Raw genomic sequence first — 15,339 nt, 5'->3', positions numbered from 1 at the left:
TTCAATTATAAACTCATTCTCGTTCATAATAAGTGTCCTTTTGACATTTGACACATCCTTAAGAAAATATAAGAAAATCGGTGTTTTGATTGACTTATCCTTAATTAAATGGTAGTACTTATTTAGTATAATATTTTAATTACGTAAAAACTCATTTATTTAAATGGAGAGAAATTTAAAAGAAAATAATTACTTCCTAATTTCACTTTACTTATAGATAATTTTGTTTTTACCTTTACCCTTACCCAATAAATGTGATTAACAAGAGAGTAGTATTAAATTGAGATAAAAAAATAAATAAGGATAATTTCGTCAAATTACCCTTTTAGTTAATATTCTTTAAGTGGCGTGTAAAAACAATATGACAACTTAAATAGACTGGAGGGAATAATATATTCTTGATTATGCAAAAAATTATTTATTTTAGATCAGAATAAAAAGACCAAAAAGACACTTATTATAGATAGGAGGGACTACTTTTTTTGGTACAATAAATTGCAACTATATATTCCGTTCGGTCCATAATAAGTGTTCCTTTGACCTTTAGCATATTCTTAAAAAAATACTAACTCATACAAGAAAATAGGCAGCTTGACTGAATTACCCTTAATTAAATGGTGTTACATATTTAATATAGTTTTTTGATTACATAAAACTCACTTATTTAAATAGAGATAAATTTGAAAGAAAATAATTAATATCTTCTTAATTATGTAAAAACACTTATTCTGGATCAAAATTAAAAAATTAAAAATACACTTATTATAGACCGGGGGAGTATTAATTTTTCTTTTTTGGGATGCAATAAATGTTGCAATAATGTAGAGTCAAATGAAGGAGGATCCAAAGGGGAGGCAATAACTAGTTAGTTGTCCAAGTAAAAGTGGACCTATCAATTGCAGGGGATCCGACCCCTTCCCGCATATACTGCTCAATGAACTAGTCTGAACTCCATTGTCACTCCCACTCCCTCTTCATTCCTTGTTCCAATAAATATATAAGCGCGCGCACACACACATATATACTACTTATATACAAATTTGCTATTTTGAAAAGAGAGATGGAGGAAGAACAAGACGAAGTACTTGGTTCAAGCTCAACTATGGAGAAAGTTGCTGCTGCTAAGCAATTTATTGAAAATCACTACAAAACTCAGATGAAAACCATTCAAGACCGCAAACAGAGGTAATTTACTTCAATTTGCTCTGAGTTAATTAGCTTTATTTACTTCTGACATCTATTGATGTTCTTGGATTCTATATCTTTCATAGCTGGAACTATATAAAAGACTTACTCCCTCTGTCTCAATTTATGTGGCACTGTTCAGATTTTGAGAGTCAAATTTTAATTTTATCGGATATATGGAAACATTCTCTCTACCTCCCAAGTAGGGGCGCAGAGGCCCACTTTGTCCTATTATTGGGTATGCTGTTGAATTCCGGCATAGAATCTTTAAATTTTTTAAAATAAAATTTATATATTTAGAAATTACATAACAAGTACTATAATAATTAACGTTAAGTGGGAGTTGCTTAGATGGTAAGCACCCTCCACCTCCAACCTGAAGATTGTGGGTTCGAGTCATCAAAGGAGCAAAAAGGGGAGCTCGGGGTAAACAACGGTCACAATAATTGATAATTTGAAATATTTAAAAGACATATAAAAAATCACGGTCAAAGAAAAAGTTATTTGACTCTCGAAATTCAAAGTTGCCATACAAATTGGGACAAAAGGGAGTAATTAAGTTTGTGGTTTTTTTTTTTTGATTATTGCTTGTGTGGAAAATATTTGACCTATTTTCTTCATCAAAAACATATTTGACCTATTTTAGGAAGACCCAATTGCATCAGCTACATGAGCTAGGGGAGTGTTTGTCTAATATGTAATCTGGCATTTGTGTGGTGTCACTGAAAGTCTGCCCAATCTCTATTTTTCCTGTCAATGGTGGTGTCCAGGTCAACTTACACCATTGAACCATAAACCTGCCCGCCAACATTGGTACAGATGGGCTTACACTGAGGGTAGAGAAAATAAATTCATTGTCTCTTCCCCACCCACCCAAGTAACACTTCAAGTAGGGAAAATAAGTTCCATAAGTAACACTTCTAGTTCATTGTCTATTCCCCACCCAACCAACACCCCTAAACCCCACCACTTGACCATTTCACCCCCCGCCACCCTGAGCCCCCACTCCCTACCCTACCCCACCCACCCCACCCCATAGTGTTTTGCTAGATGACATTTAAATGCTCTTGGGATAATAAGTAAGAAACCCACTTATTTTCCAAGAAAATATTTTCCTTCATACCAAACATACCTCGAATGTGTAACTGGGATCGCTAGGTTATTTCTTCTATGCCTCAACTAGTCAACCATCCCATTGGGGAATATCTTCCAAGAAAAATCCTCTACTTTTAAGCTGGTTAATTGTGGATAATCAGAGTGTAGAAGTTGAGATTCACTAGCTTTTGACTTGGTGAGAACCATAACACTTCATGTCTAGATATGTAATGCTGAATGGATAAATGACAAGGACATGATAAAGCTAATATGGGAGTTACACAAATCATGTTGATCAACTTGTCTAACATGCATCGAACTTGTCAGAGGCGGATGCATGTTAGGCGAAGCAGTGTCATCTGAACACCACTTTGTTTGAATTTCTATATAATGTAGTAGTTTAGCATTGTATCCACATTTCATTTTCTTTAAATACCCTAATATCACCTGATGAGGGGGACCTTTTGGTCTTTCTTCCTAAAAAATTAATCTGGTTTCTTCTTCTGCCATGGGATTTTCCGATTTAAGCATTCTGTCTCAGCCATGGTTTAACTCAAATTCTCTAGGTTCCGTATAATACCTTTGTCTACTTTCACCATTGACAAGTACATTAAGACTTCAGTGTTTTATACCTTTCCTTCCTCCGTAACTATCATTACCAACAAAGACATTATAACTTTCACAAAACTTGCATCTTTTGCATCCATCAATGCAAAATGCTCGAGGCTTAACAAGAGAGGCCAAGAGCGCCCCCCCCCCCCCCCCCCCCCCCCCAAAAAAAAAAAAAAAAAAACCAAGAGATCATTCTACTAATTCTAGAATGTCAAACCAATTTTCGAATTTTAAGATTCACCTTTGGGGCTTCAAACCCTAAAAACACCTAGTTCAGATTCAAATTTTAAACAAGTTGTGGAAAGAAATCAATTTTCAACCTTCTTTTGATATCAGTTTGATCGGAGAGGTTGAGAAGTTAGTGCGGTGAGAGCTAAGGCGCAGTTGTGGTTTGAATACATGGCATAAATATTGGGGCATTTGGTGAGTGGACAAAAAAACTCTGTAATTAATGTATTTCCAGGGGTATTTAGAGAGAGATTATTAGAAGCTGTGAAGGGGAAAAGGATCCAGGGGCTGATGGTTTCAATATGACATTTTACAAGCACTGCTAGACTGTGGTAAAGGAAGATATTATGGCTGCGGTGAACTTTTTATATCAGACTGGAAATTTTGAAAGAAGTTATAATGCATCTTTCATTGCATTAATCCCTAAGAAAGCTGAGGCAGAGGACATAAAGGATTTCAGACTAATAAGTCTGGGGAGTTTCTACAAAATCATTTCTAAACTGCTGGCAGAAAGATTAAAGAAAGTAACAAATGTTCTGGTTGTAGACTCTGAGATGACATTTATTTAAGGGAGACAAATTAGAAATTCGGTTTTGATTGCTAACGAGTCTCTTAACAGTAGAAGGAACAGGGAGAAACGGGGATATTGTGCAATCTGGACATTGAAAAAGCCTTTGATCATGTTAATTGGGGATAGTTGGTTAACCTGTTGAATAATATGGGGTTCGGGGAAAAATGGATTCCATGAATTAAGAGTTGTATCTCATCAGTCCGCTTCTCAGTAATGGTGCTCTAGAAGGTCTTTTCCCTTCATACAGGGGGTTGAGACGGGCCTCTTTCCCCTTTATTCATCCTAGATATGGAGGCATTAAGCAACATGCTAAGCAAAGCAATGTCTTTACAGTGGATCAGGGGTTTCAGAGCGGGGGCACAGAGAACAGTGGTGTGGAAGTCCCTTAGTTGCTCTACGCAGATGATACACTTTTACTTTGTGGGGTAGAGGAATCACAGTTGAGATATCCGAGAGTGATCCTGACTTATTTGAAGCTGTTTCTGGTCTAAAGATAAACCTGGGGAAATGTTCCATGTTTACGGAATATGATATGCAGGATATACATCGTCTAGGGAGGTGGTTGGCTATCAAATTGGAGAGTTTCGTACAGATTACCTGGCATGCCTTTAAGTGCTAGATACAAGTCAAAGCTGGTGTGGAGAAATTGAGGAGGCGCGAAATGAGACTTGCTACATGGAAAAGGCAATTGCTTTCTCTTGGATGTAGGGTGATTCTATCAACAGTGTTCTTGGCTTGCTAAAAGTGTGGCACTCATTCAGTCTTTTGACTGCTTTAGGATTTGAAGCATAAGACGAGCGAAATCATCTTGTTATGTCAGATAATACCCAAAATAAGATATGATATCATTTACATTCCTACAAGGTGGACATCCCTTTTAGACTACCCTAGGCAAAAAATTTCTGCTTGAGATCATATTGATGGAAGATGATATCTAGTGAAATTAATTTTATCTCACACAGGCTTATGTTATAATTGTTATTTTAGTTTTGCTTAGTTAGTCTTGAAATAGTCAATAGATTGGATACGTCATGGATGTCTATAATCCAACCAAAAATAAACAACATAACTGTAGACAATACAAGATATGTCATCCAACTATGACTTCATTCACATATGCTGTATTTTCTAATGCCTCCAACTTTTTCCTTCCTTCTTTTCTAATACCCTCTTGCTTCCCCTTCATTTCAAATTTCCCTACACCATCTTATCCTACATCCCTCTTCTCTAATATCTCGTGCTTACCCTTTTATTTTCCTCTTCTTCATCTAGCTCTCTTTCAATCTTATCCTACATCCCTTGCTATTTTTTCTCATATCCTCTTTTCTGCTTGCTTTTCGCCACCCATCCTCTATTCCAAAGAATTGTTGTATTACCACCTCCTCAAAACTCTCATAAGATACTGAAGATTTTTAGCTAGAAGAAAAGGCTTCTTGTATTTCTGAATAATTATACAACCCATAAGAATGGGTACTTATACATGAGTTCTAAGACTAAATAAGGAAAGACAATATTACACAATCAATTCCTAATCAATTACATTAATACAATAGATTCCTAAAATTAAGCTATCAATCTTAATCATCAATATCAAATCAACATCTCAATCTTAATTATTAATACCAAATCAACACTTCCCCTCAAGTTGGTGCAAAGATGTCTCATATGCCCAACTTGCATGTTGTTGAGGCCTTTGGTAAACACATCAGCTAGTTGTTTTTCCGATGACACATGGAACAAACTTAAGACACCACCCGTGACTTGTTCTTTGATGAAGTGTCGATCAATTTCAACATGCTTTGTTCGGTCATGTTGGACTGGATTTGGAGCTATATTGATTGCAGCCTTGTTGTCACAGTACAAGGAAAGTTTCCTTTTTTTAGACTGTCTCAATTCTTCTAGTATCTTTTGTAACCACAAAAGTTCACAATCACCCTGGGCCATAGCTCTATATTCTGCCTCCGCACTTGATCTAGCAACTACACTTTGCTTCTTGCTTCTCCAAGTGACCAAGTTTCCTCCTACGAGTGTACAGTAACCGGATGTAGACCTTCTGTTATCTAGAGATCCAGCCCAATCTGCATCTGTAAAGGCTTCTATTTGCAGGTGACCATGTCTGGAGTAAAGCAGACCTTTTCCTGGAGCAGACTTTAGATACCGTGAAATGTGAAAGACAGCTTGCACATGAAGATCTCGGGGATCATGCATAAACTGACTCACCAGGCTGACTGAATAGGCTATATCTGGTCTAGTGTGAGGGAGAAATGAGTTTTCCAACAACCCTCAGGGGTTGGCCTGGTGGTAATTGGCTTGAGCCTTGGGGTGCTCCCTTTCAAGGTCTCAAGTTCGAAACCCACTGGGTGCAAACAATTTCTGAGGGCCATCAGACTGGGGTAAAACCCTGAATTACCCGTGGTGCACTTGCGGGAAACTCCTTGCCGAGGGCCTGTGCACCCCCGGGATTAGTCGGGGCTCAAAGAGACCCGGACACCCGGTGCTTAATCAAAAAAAAGATAAATGAGTTTTCCAACCAGCCTCTGATATCTCTCTTTATCATCTGACTTTCCAACTCCGCTTTGTAGTTTGTGATTGCTTTCAATGGGTGATTCTGTTGGTCTACAACCTGTCTTACCCGTTTCTTTCAAGAGATCCAGAATATACTTTCTTTGAGAAATAAAGATTCCTTTTTTTTTTTTTGTGAATAAGGTAACATATAAAGATTCCTCTTTTTGATCTAGCAACTTCAATTCCCAAGAAGTATTGCAATTTTCCTAGATCCTTGATCTCAAATTACTGTGCCATCAACTTTTTCAATCGGGTCATCTCCTCTTTGTCATCTCCTGTCATTACTTTGTCATCAACATAAATTATGAGAAGAGTGAGTTTACCCTTTTGATGTCTTATAAAGAGGGTGTGATCCGCATTGCTTTGTTGGTAACCAAAAAAGATCATTGCTTTATAGAATCTGTCAAATCAAGCTCTAGGAGATTGCTTCAATCCGTACAAGGCTTTCTTCAGTCTGCATACCTTTCCTTGGCTTTGTTCAGTACCAAAACCAGGAGGAATCTCCATTTACGCCTCTTCTTCTAAGTCTGCATGAAGAAATGGATTCTTCACATCAAACTGTTGTAAGTCCCATGCAAGATTAGCTGCACAAGACAGAAGAATTCTAATAGTGTTCATTTTTGCAACAGGATCAAATGTCTCTTGATAATCCACTCCATAAGTCTGAGTGAATCCTTTAGCCGCCAATCTTGCTTTGAACCTTTCAATGGAACCATCAGCTTTATGTTTTACAGTGAATACTCATTTGCAACCAACCAACTTCTTGTCGGGTGGTGATGCGACAAGTTCCCAAGTCTAACTCTTTGATAAGGCCTTCATTTCTTCCATCATAGCTTGCTTCCATTTAGAATCTGCAAAAGCTTCCCTCCAATTTTGGGGAATAGACACAGAAGAAATAGACAAGGCAAAGGCTCTATAGGAGGGCGACAAAGAATTATAAGAAACAAAGTTAGATAAAGTGTGTTTAGTGCAGATGTGACTCCTTTCCTGTGAGCAATAGGCAAATCTAACTCATTAGGAAGTATAGATAACTCACCAGAAGAAGAAGTTTCGGCTTCGGCAGGTTGCATGATGGCTTCTTCTGCTCTATTTCTCCTTGAGTAAGTTATCAAATCAGGCCTATCCAAACGCGCAACATTCTCCCCCTGAATTCTTTTTCCAATTTCACTTTCCCTTGTGGCAGTAGTTTCAACAGTCTCCCCCTGAATTCTTTCTCCAATTTCACTTTCCCTTGTGGCAGTAGTTTCAACAATGGAACTAGGAAAAACCATCTCTTCTTCCTTATAATTCTCCCCCTAAAGACGTCATGGTGTAATACTGAAATAGGGCTCAGATTCCCAAAAGGTAACATCCATACTGACAAAGAATCTCCTAGAAGGAGGGTGATAACATTTGTACCCTTTCTGTGTTGGAGAAAACCCAATAAAGACACATTTAAGAGCTCTAGGTTCAAGTTTCCCAGAGTTCCTAGCGTGAACAAAGCAAACACACCTAAATATCTTTGGAGGAACAGTATAGTCATTTTTACCCTTTAAAACTTCTAAAGGACTCTGAAAATTAAGAGTTTTAAGTGGCATTCTATTGATGAGGTAGGCAGCTACTAGAATGGCATCCCCCAGTAAGGCTTCGGCAGATTCATGGTAAACAAAAGGGATCTTGCTACTTCTAACAAATGCCTATTTTTGCTTTACCAAAAAAAAATAAAATAAATGCCTATTTTTTCTTTCAGCAACCCCATTTTGTGCACTAGTATAAGGACAACTAGTTTGATGGATTATTCCAAAAGACTCCAAGTAAGCTCTAAAAGTTTTATCCATGTATTTTGTGCCATTGTTAGTTCGAAATATCTTTTTTTTTTTTTTTTTGGTGAAGTAAGAAGTTTCCATTAAGAAAGGCAACTGGAAGGTGCCATTTTACAAAAGCAAAAGCTTGGGAGCTTTTGGAGCAAAAACAAAAGCTAGTAAGCTTTTGGATAGGAAACTAAGTTAGACTATGCAAGAACCATAGAGCTAACAAAGTCCAGGTAATTGTCAATGCTATTAACAGGGGAGTGAAAGCTCCAACTGAACAAAACTACTAAACATCTAGCTTTTAGAGTATGAAGAGGAGTTGAAATCCCATCGAAATATCTTTATCTTAGCCTTAAACTGAGTACAAATCATCTTATGAAATGATTGAAAACGAGAGAAAACTTCACTTTTGGCTTTTAACAAATATACCCATGTCATTCTAGTGCAACAATCGATAAAAGTAATAAACCATCGACTACCAGACAAAGAAAGTGTTTGAGTAGGACCCAGACATCAGAATGAATAGTCGAAAAGGGAATTGTGCTTTTATTGTCACCCAGAGGATAAGAGTTTTTAGTATGCTTGGCATATTCACATGCATCACAGGACAAAGATTCGAACTCAGTTCTAGAAAATAAACTAGGGTATAACTTTTTTAAAGCAAAAAAAGATGGGTGCCCCAACCGTCTATGCTACTGTATCATTTCTCGGTTGACATCCTTATTTCCTACAAAAAAGGCATGACCGAAGTCTCGAGTTCCATCGATCAAATATAAGCCATCATGCAATCTACCAATGCCAATCTTCTTCCCTATATAAAGGTCTTGAAAAACACAATAATCAGGAAAGAATTTGACACTACAGTTTAGTTCTTTGGTGATAGCGCTAACAGATAATAGGTTAATAGGAAAATCAGGCACATGAAGAATGGATGATAAGGTAATGTTACCTTCTAAAAAAAAAGAATGGATGATAAGGTAATATCAGGAGTACAAACGATTGAACCTGTTCCAGAGACAGGGGTTAGGGAGCCATTGGCTATTCTGACATAATCCCCTTTGGGGCTAGGAGAGTAATTTTGAAGGCCTTTAGAAGAGCCTGTCATGTGTCTATTCGTGCCAGAATCAATAATCCAACAATTAAGTTGAGCATTAAAAGCAATACCTGACTGTACATAATTGGGGCTAGCAACATTAGAAGAGTCAAGTTTGTTCAGAAGATGGCGAAGATGTTGAACTTCATCCTGAGACAAAGTCTCTCCAGAAGTAGTGTCACCCATATTATCTACCATTTTTGTGTAACCCATAATTTTAACACATACCCAAATAGAATTTAGAATCTGGAAAGAGCAACTTTAGAACCTGGATGGAAAGGGTCAGAATAGGCCTACGACCCGAGATTTGAAAAAAATATTCCAGAAAAAATCGCCGGAAAGTTGGCTGCCACGCTGGAATCCTAATTCCGATGATCGAAAAAAAAATCAAAACTAGTAGGGATAGGCTCAGAATGTTCCAGTGACCCCAACAGAGAAAAACAATCCAGAAACGAACTGAACGGGAGGAGTTTTTTGTGCGGACAACCACAAAGAGAGAGAAAAACTCAACCTCTTTGATAAAACACGGAACCCTAGTGCAGCGAGGGAGAAAATTCACTTCAAAAAGGCAGCAATGGCTCCGATACCATGAAGATTTTTAGCAAGAAGAAAAGTCTTCTTGTATTTCTGAATAATTATACAACCCATAAGAATGGGTACTTATACATGAGTTCTAAGACTAAATAAGGAAAGACAATATTACACAATCAATTCCTAATCAATTACATTAATACAATATATTCCTAAAATTAAGCTATCAATCTTAATCATCAATATCAAATCAACATCTCAATCTTTATCATTAATACCAAATCAACATATACTCCCACAAAATTGCACAAATCCCAAACATTTGCTTCTCCACCCACTCTGATATTATTTCTTCTCCCTTCACCCATCTTGATTTATTATTTTTCTAATCTAGCCCACTATCTTCCGACATCTCCCCTTCTTCCTCCTCCCTATTTTCACCCCCATTGCACTTTTGATTCTCCTTCACGGACTTGTCATTGGACCATATACTATACCCATTTATTTGTTTCATCCTCGTCAATTTCTTCTGCGCTAAATGGCGGCCCCTGCTTATTTTTCCCTGATAATGTCTTTTCTTCATTAAATCCCCTCCCACTGAAAGTAATATATGGAATGTCGTTAGGATACCTCTCCGCCATCCTCTTTGCGTAGTATATAGGGTTACACCTTGAGAATCGGTTTATCTTGATCTTTTGTTGACTTTGTGACAAAATTATTCTCTTTTGATATATACAATCATACATTTAAGAGCACTACTTTCCCCATTCTTAGACACACCAGAGTCAGCACTAGGAGAAGTAAAACATAAATTATGATGAGCTTACTTATTAAATTACTCATTCCTTATCATGAAAATACTTTTTTTTTTAAGAATTGATGAGTCCTGCTCTAATATGTTTTTACATTGTTTGCTGGAGTGAGTTCTTATTGTGAGTACTGGGATTTGAAACCTGCTGCGGTAATCTTGGCAAAGGCTGAAGGTGATATTTAAAAGGCATGGATAGGGGTTGATAGTTGTGGACCTATGGAGTCGGTGTGAAAATTACAGTTTTGCATTTTAAAATGAAAAATAATTCCAAGTTATAGTGGTTCTTTGTAATATCCAATTCTCTTGTATTTTTTCAACTGAAAGTTTTGTCCAGCTACCAAATTCTCACTAAGAAAGAGTTGACAACAATTTGGGACAAAGAGTATCATTTTAGGCTTAGGTGTCTTTTCTTTTAGTGGTAGCTTTTGGCTAGGTTGTTCATCTTCTCTTGGTAGGGTGTTTAAACGGATACCTTAATTCAACTGCAATTATCATAAGATTGTAGGAGTATAGTGTGATTAGAAATTGGTTCACTTCTTAATGATACTGTCTGGGAGGCTAGCATTCGTTTCAGTTTCCTTTTCCGGGACAAGTGCATTTCATTGTCTGGAACTTACAATTTTCTAATGCTGGGAATCTGGAGACACACATTGACCTAACTTTTTTAAGGCATACACAAGTTTCATATTTTTGTAGTGTTGTTGTGGTTGTTGTTGAAGTACCCATTGACATTGTGATTGCTGCAGAAATGTCCAACTCCTTTGAAAACAATGGTCAATATCTAAAGTGGATTAATGGAAGAAGTAAAGGGAAAAAAGCACAGAACGTTGAAAGTTGGGCAGAACAGTAGGGGATACAAATTTGATCTAGTGATCCCTGCTAACGCGGGATTCTTTGTGCACCGGGCTGAATAAGGTTTCTTCTAGTGATGTAGGACAAACTTGCACAGTTAGCTTCTAGGGTAGATCAACCATTTTTTTTTTGATAAGGTAAAAATATTATTAATAAATGTACCAAGAAGGTAAAAGTACAGCAAAATCAGACAACCTCTACAATAGACTCTAGATGTATATTCCCAAGTGAGTCCAAAAAATCCATGTACTGATCCATATTCTCCACTAAACTTCTCTTACACCAAAAGAACAGATTCTGAAGACAAAGATTCATAACTTTAGAGGACATATTAGCTAAATTGTTTATTGGAGTGAACTACTGAATTTTTACATATGTCCCAAGTATTCTTATTTAGGATAGATTTTAATTTGCCTTGCGTGCTAACACAATATTGACCGAACACAGGCGCTGGATTCTAGAGAGGAAGCTAGCATCTTCAGATGTGCCTAAAGAGGAGCAAGTGAATCTGATCAAGGATCTAGAGCGAAAGGAGACAGAGTATATGAGACTGAGGAGGCACAAGATTTGCGTGGATGACTTTGAGCTTCTAACAATTATTGGCAGAGGAGCCTTTGGCGAGGTTTGTGACCATTCCCCATTTAAACAAAGTAATCTGTTTGTTGCAAATATAAGTAGTTGTTCAAGTTTATCTCATGATCTTTTTATTTCCATTTCCATTTGCATTATATTCATATAAATGCTTGGTTATGCATAAGCTGATAACAGAAAGTCACGGAAAAGTTTGCTGTCTTAGCTCTCGCTTTTGTAGTCTAGCAAGGCATTGAAGGACAACACGTGACTGTAAATCAAGATGATTTCATTATCTCATAAGCCTACTATGTCTGCAAGGTGGTACTCCACCCAGCATGTATTGTCTGTTTTTGTATGGGAAATAGTGAACCTCAGTGTTAAGGGGGGTCTTGGTGCAGTCGAGGATCGTTCTCAGCCACCAAGCATGGTGCTGGGATGGTCTAATGGCTGTCTAACAGACTCCAAAACTTTTTTAATAACTAAAGAGCCTGACCAAAAGATGGTGTATATTAATTAGAATCAATTAGGGGGATATTGTTTCTTTGTAATTATGTAGCTTTGGCACCCAAGGGTATGGTCTACTGGTCAATGAAGTGGGTTGATAACCATCTCAGGTTCAATTCCAGCGGAGGTAACACTAGATGATTTCCTCATCTCTGTCCAAGCCTTGGTGGACAGAGTTACCTGGTGTATTGTGAATGCGGTTTGTTTGCAGGGGACGGGTGGTGGAAGGAGAGGGACCAATGAGGATAATATTAGGCAAATAGGGGTGATATTGAAAACAATTGCTCCAAGGGTATGAATGATATTATATCATGAAGCTTTCTCTATTAACATATCAAGCACGATGGTAGGTTCGACTTATTTTGCAAGGATCTAAGTAATATATATTTTATAATTTAAATAATTTTTACTCTATCATTGTATTTAACTGGTAACAGCGCAGCAAGTTGCTTATCCTATCTCTCATTTGTCAATCTATACATACTATAGAATATTACGTGTAGTTGGTTTTTAAGTAACACATGATCGTGTAAAAATTCTCTAGTGATAATATGCATGTTAAAATCTTTTTCAGATATACATGTTACTCTTTTTTCAAAATTTAGATGTTGCTCCCTTTAATGCCATTAATCCAAGTAATTTAGATGTTGCTCCCATGATCCATTTCTTTACAGTGGTACATACATAATTTTGTATCAAATATTGGGTACCTCGCCTGCCCTAGAGTGTGATAAAAACATCATGAAAATCAGAATGATCTTTAAGAAAATGTCATTGATTTAAAAAAACCAGAGTGCAGACATCAGAATGATATTCTTCTCTATCTGAGTGAAGATTTTTGCTTGCACCATATTTCTCACATTTAACTTCCATGGTTAAAGTTGGTTGGCACATTCAAAATCATGGAGGATAAAATCAAAATTGGCTCTCTTCTTCCAATACCCACTACTTAAGCTATGATGAATTAATAGAATAATGTCCTGTGGCCGCCTGTTGGGAATAACATCTTCTGTGTACAAGGATGGTTTCCCTAAATCTGAATCAATCAATCCACGAATACCTATTCCTGATTCAGATATAGTAATGGTACTTTTGCTCTGCAGGTGCGTTTATGCAAGGAGAAGAAATCAGGCAATATTTATGCTATGAAGAAATTGAAGAAATCTGAAATGCTTATAAGAGGACAGGTGAGAAGAGAAATATTATTCTTTTTTCTTTATTAAGTTGTCTTTGTGCGCCTACTTTCATAAATTTGTTGCAGGTTCTCTGGCAAAGTATGTATATTTTTTTTTTTGGGGGATATGTAAGAAAAACTTTTATTAGTAAGAGTAGTCAAGCGCAATGGTGCTACACATGACAAGGTAGAGTATGTATTAGAGGTAAGGTCTGCATAAATCCTACTCTCCCCAGACTCCACTTGTGGGATTATAGTGGGTTTGTTGTTGGTGCTCCTTATGTTTTCGAGAGACATAGTTTCCAAGAAAACTAATCCTAGTAGCATGCAGAACCTCTAGTTTAAACGCTAGGAAATCCTTAAGAATATTGCATAGAATATTTTAATGATTCTCATGATAATTATCATAGAAAATGATTATGGAATTTTAAAGCACTTATTATTGCTGTATATCAATAGAGTACTTTTACCATTAAAAAATTGATTGTGGAGTTCTCTACTTATAGTTTAGCAGTTCGTCTTCAAAATGACTTCACTTTTCTTTTTCCTTTTGTTCAAACCATTATTTCGAATATGAACATTTAGATGGATAACAAAGAATCCCAAGGATTTAAGAAACTTCCCTCATTTCACTTATCAAAAAGAGAAACTTTCCTCATTTCATGTAATTCAAAGTCTTCTCTATCTTGTATGTTCTATTATTAGCGTGTCTTTCTTGGCTATTGTTCCTTCGGCATCACGCCTCTTTACTGTTATTATTCTAACGACACTATACCTCTTTTGGTGAATGTTCTTGTTGTTGAGAATATGATTAAATAAATAAATGTGTGTTGTCTCTTTACAACTTAAGCTTTTAAATGAGATGGTCACACCGTAAAGAATGAATCTTGGGCCTAACTCAACCCAAAAGCTAGCTCATGAAGGGAGGATTGTCCAAGCCATATTACAGAGACCACCCATCCTTAGAAGGCCGATGTGGGACTCTTAACATCCTCTCTCACGCCCAGGACTGGTGCGTGGCCAATTTAATATGGGGGCCCAACATCGGAAATGAAAATTAGGATAAGCCCTGCTCTGATACTATGTAAAGAATGGATCTTGGGCCTAACTCAATCCCAAAAGCTAGCGCATGAGGGGAGTATTGTCCAAGCCATATTAAAGAGACCACCCATCTCGACGTGGGACTCTTGCACTTCAATATTTTTTCAAAGCAGGCAGAGGTCTGAGTTCTAAGTTCACTAACATCCTTAATAAAAAAGAATTTTTCACATGCTTGGCTCATAAAAAAGAAACAAGCTCGTACGTGAGGGGGCGTGTTGAGAATATAATTAAATAAATAGATGTGTGCTCTCTCTAACAGCTTAAGCTTTTAGATGAGATGGTCATACACCTTAACAACTGTGACATCGTGCTTATTTCCCATGACCATTCTTGAGGCACTACATATAATTTGTTGGACATTCCAACGACACCGCCTCTTATCTCCATTGTTGATAGCATTCTTTGTGCAACTTCTCTAATAGTATTTCCTATCAGTGATCCAGGAACTTTTCCGGTTCATTATTAGATACCAATTCAAATTGCATTGGTGATGTCCTAGAGATTCACGTCATCATAATCTCTTTCTGGTGAATATGAAATTATATCTCTGTGGTGCTGCATATCACGAGCCAAACTAGGGAACCATGATCGGGACCTGACAAAATATTCCAATCGAACGAACCCTTATCCTTTAAACCCCGTCATAATCTAAGT

General features: G+C 37.1%; 1 protein-coding gene across 2 annotated transcripts in view; it reads left to right on the top strand.

The window, feature by feature from the left end:
• Nucleotides 1-827: 827 nt before the first annotated feature.
• LOC132606174 (uncharacterized) overlaps nt 828-15,339 on the top strand; it is a 33,495-nt gene continuing 18,983 nt past the window's right edge. Inside the window, exons 1-3 of one of the 2 annotated variants that reach the window (XM_060319546.1) lie at nt 828-1,185; nt 11,781-11,955; nt 13,514-13,597. In XM_060319546.1, coding sequence (XP_060175529.1) covers nt 1,061-1,185; nt 11,781-11,955; nt 13,514-13,597 — 384 coding nt within the window. In that variant the 5' untranslated portion in view covers nt 828-1,060. The remainder of the gene's footprint in view (nt 1,186-11,780; nt 11,956-13,513; nt 13,598-15,339) is intronic. The other variant, XM_060319547.1, reaches the window with a different exon arrangement.

Source organism: Lycium barbarum, chromosome 8 (assembly GCF_019175385.1).
Source record: "Lycium barbarum isolate Lr01 chromosome 8, ASM1917538v2, whole genome shotgun sequence".
In the NCBI taxonomy this organism is placed as follows: domain Eukaryota; kingdom Viridiplantae; phylum Streptophyta; class Magnoliopsida; order Solanales; family Solanaceae; genus Lycium; species Lycium barbarum.
Note: the sequence above shows the minus strand (reverse complement) of the source record. Positions and strands in the feature narration are given on the sequence as shown.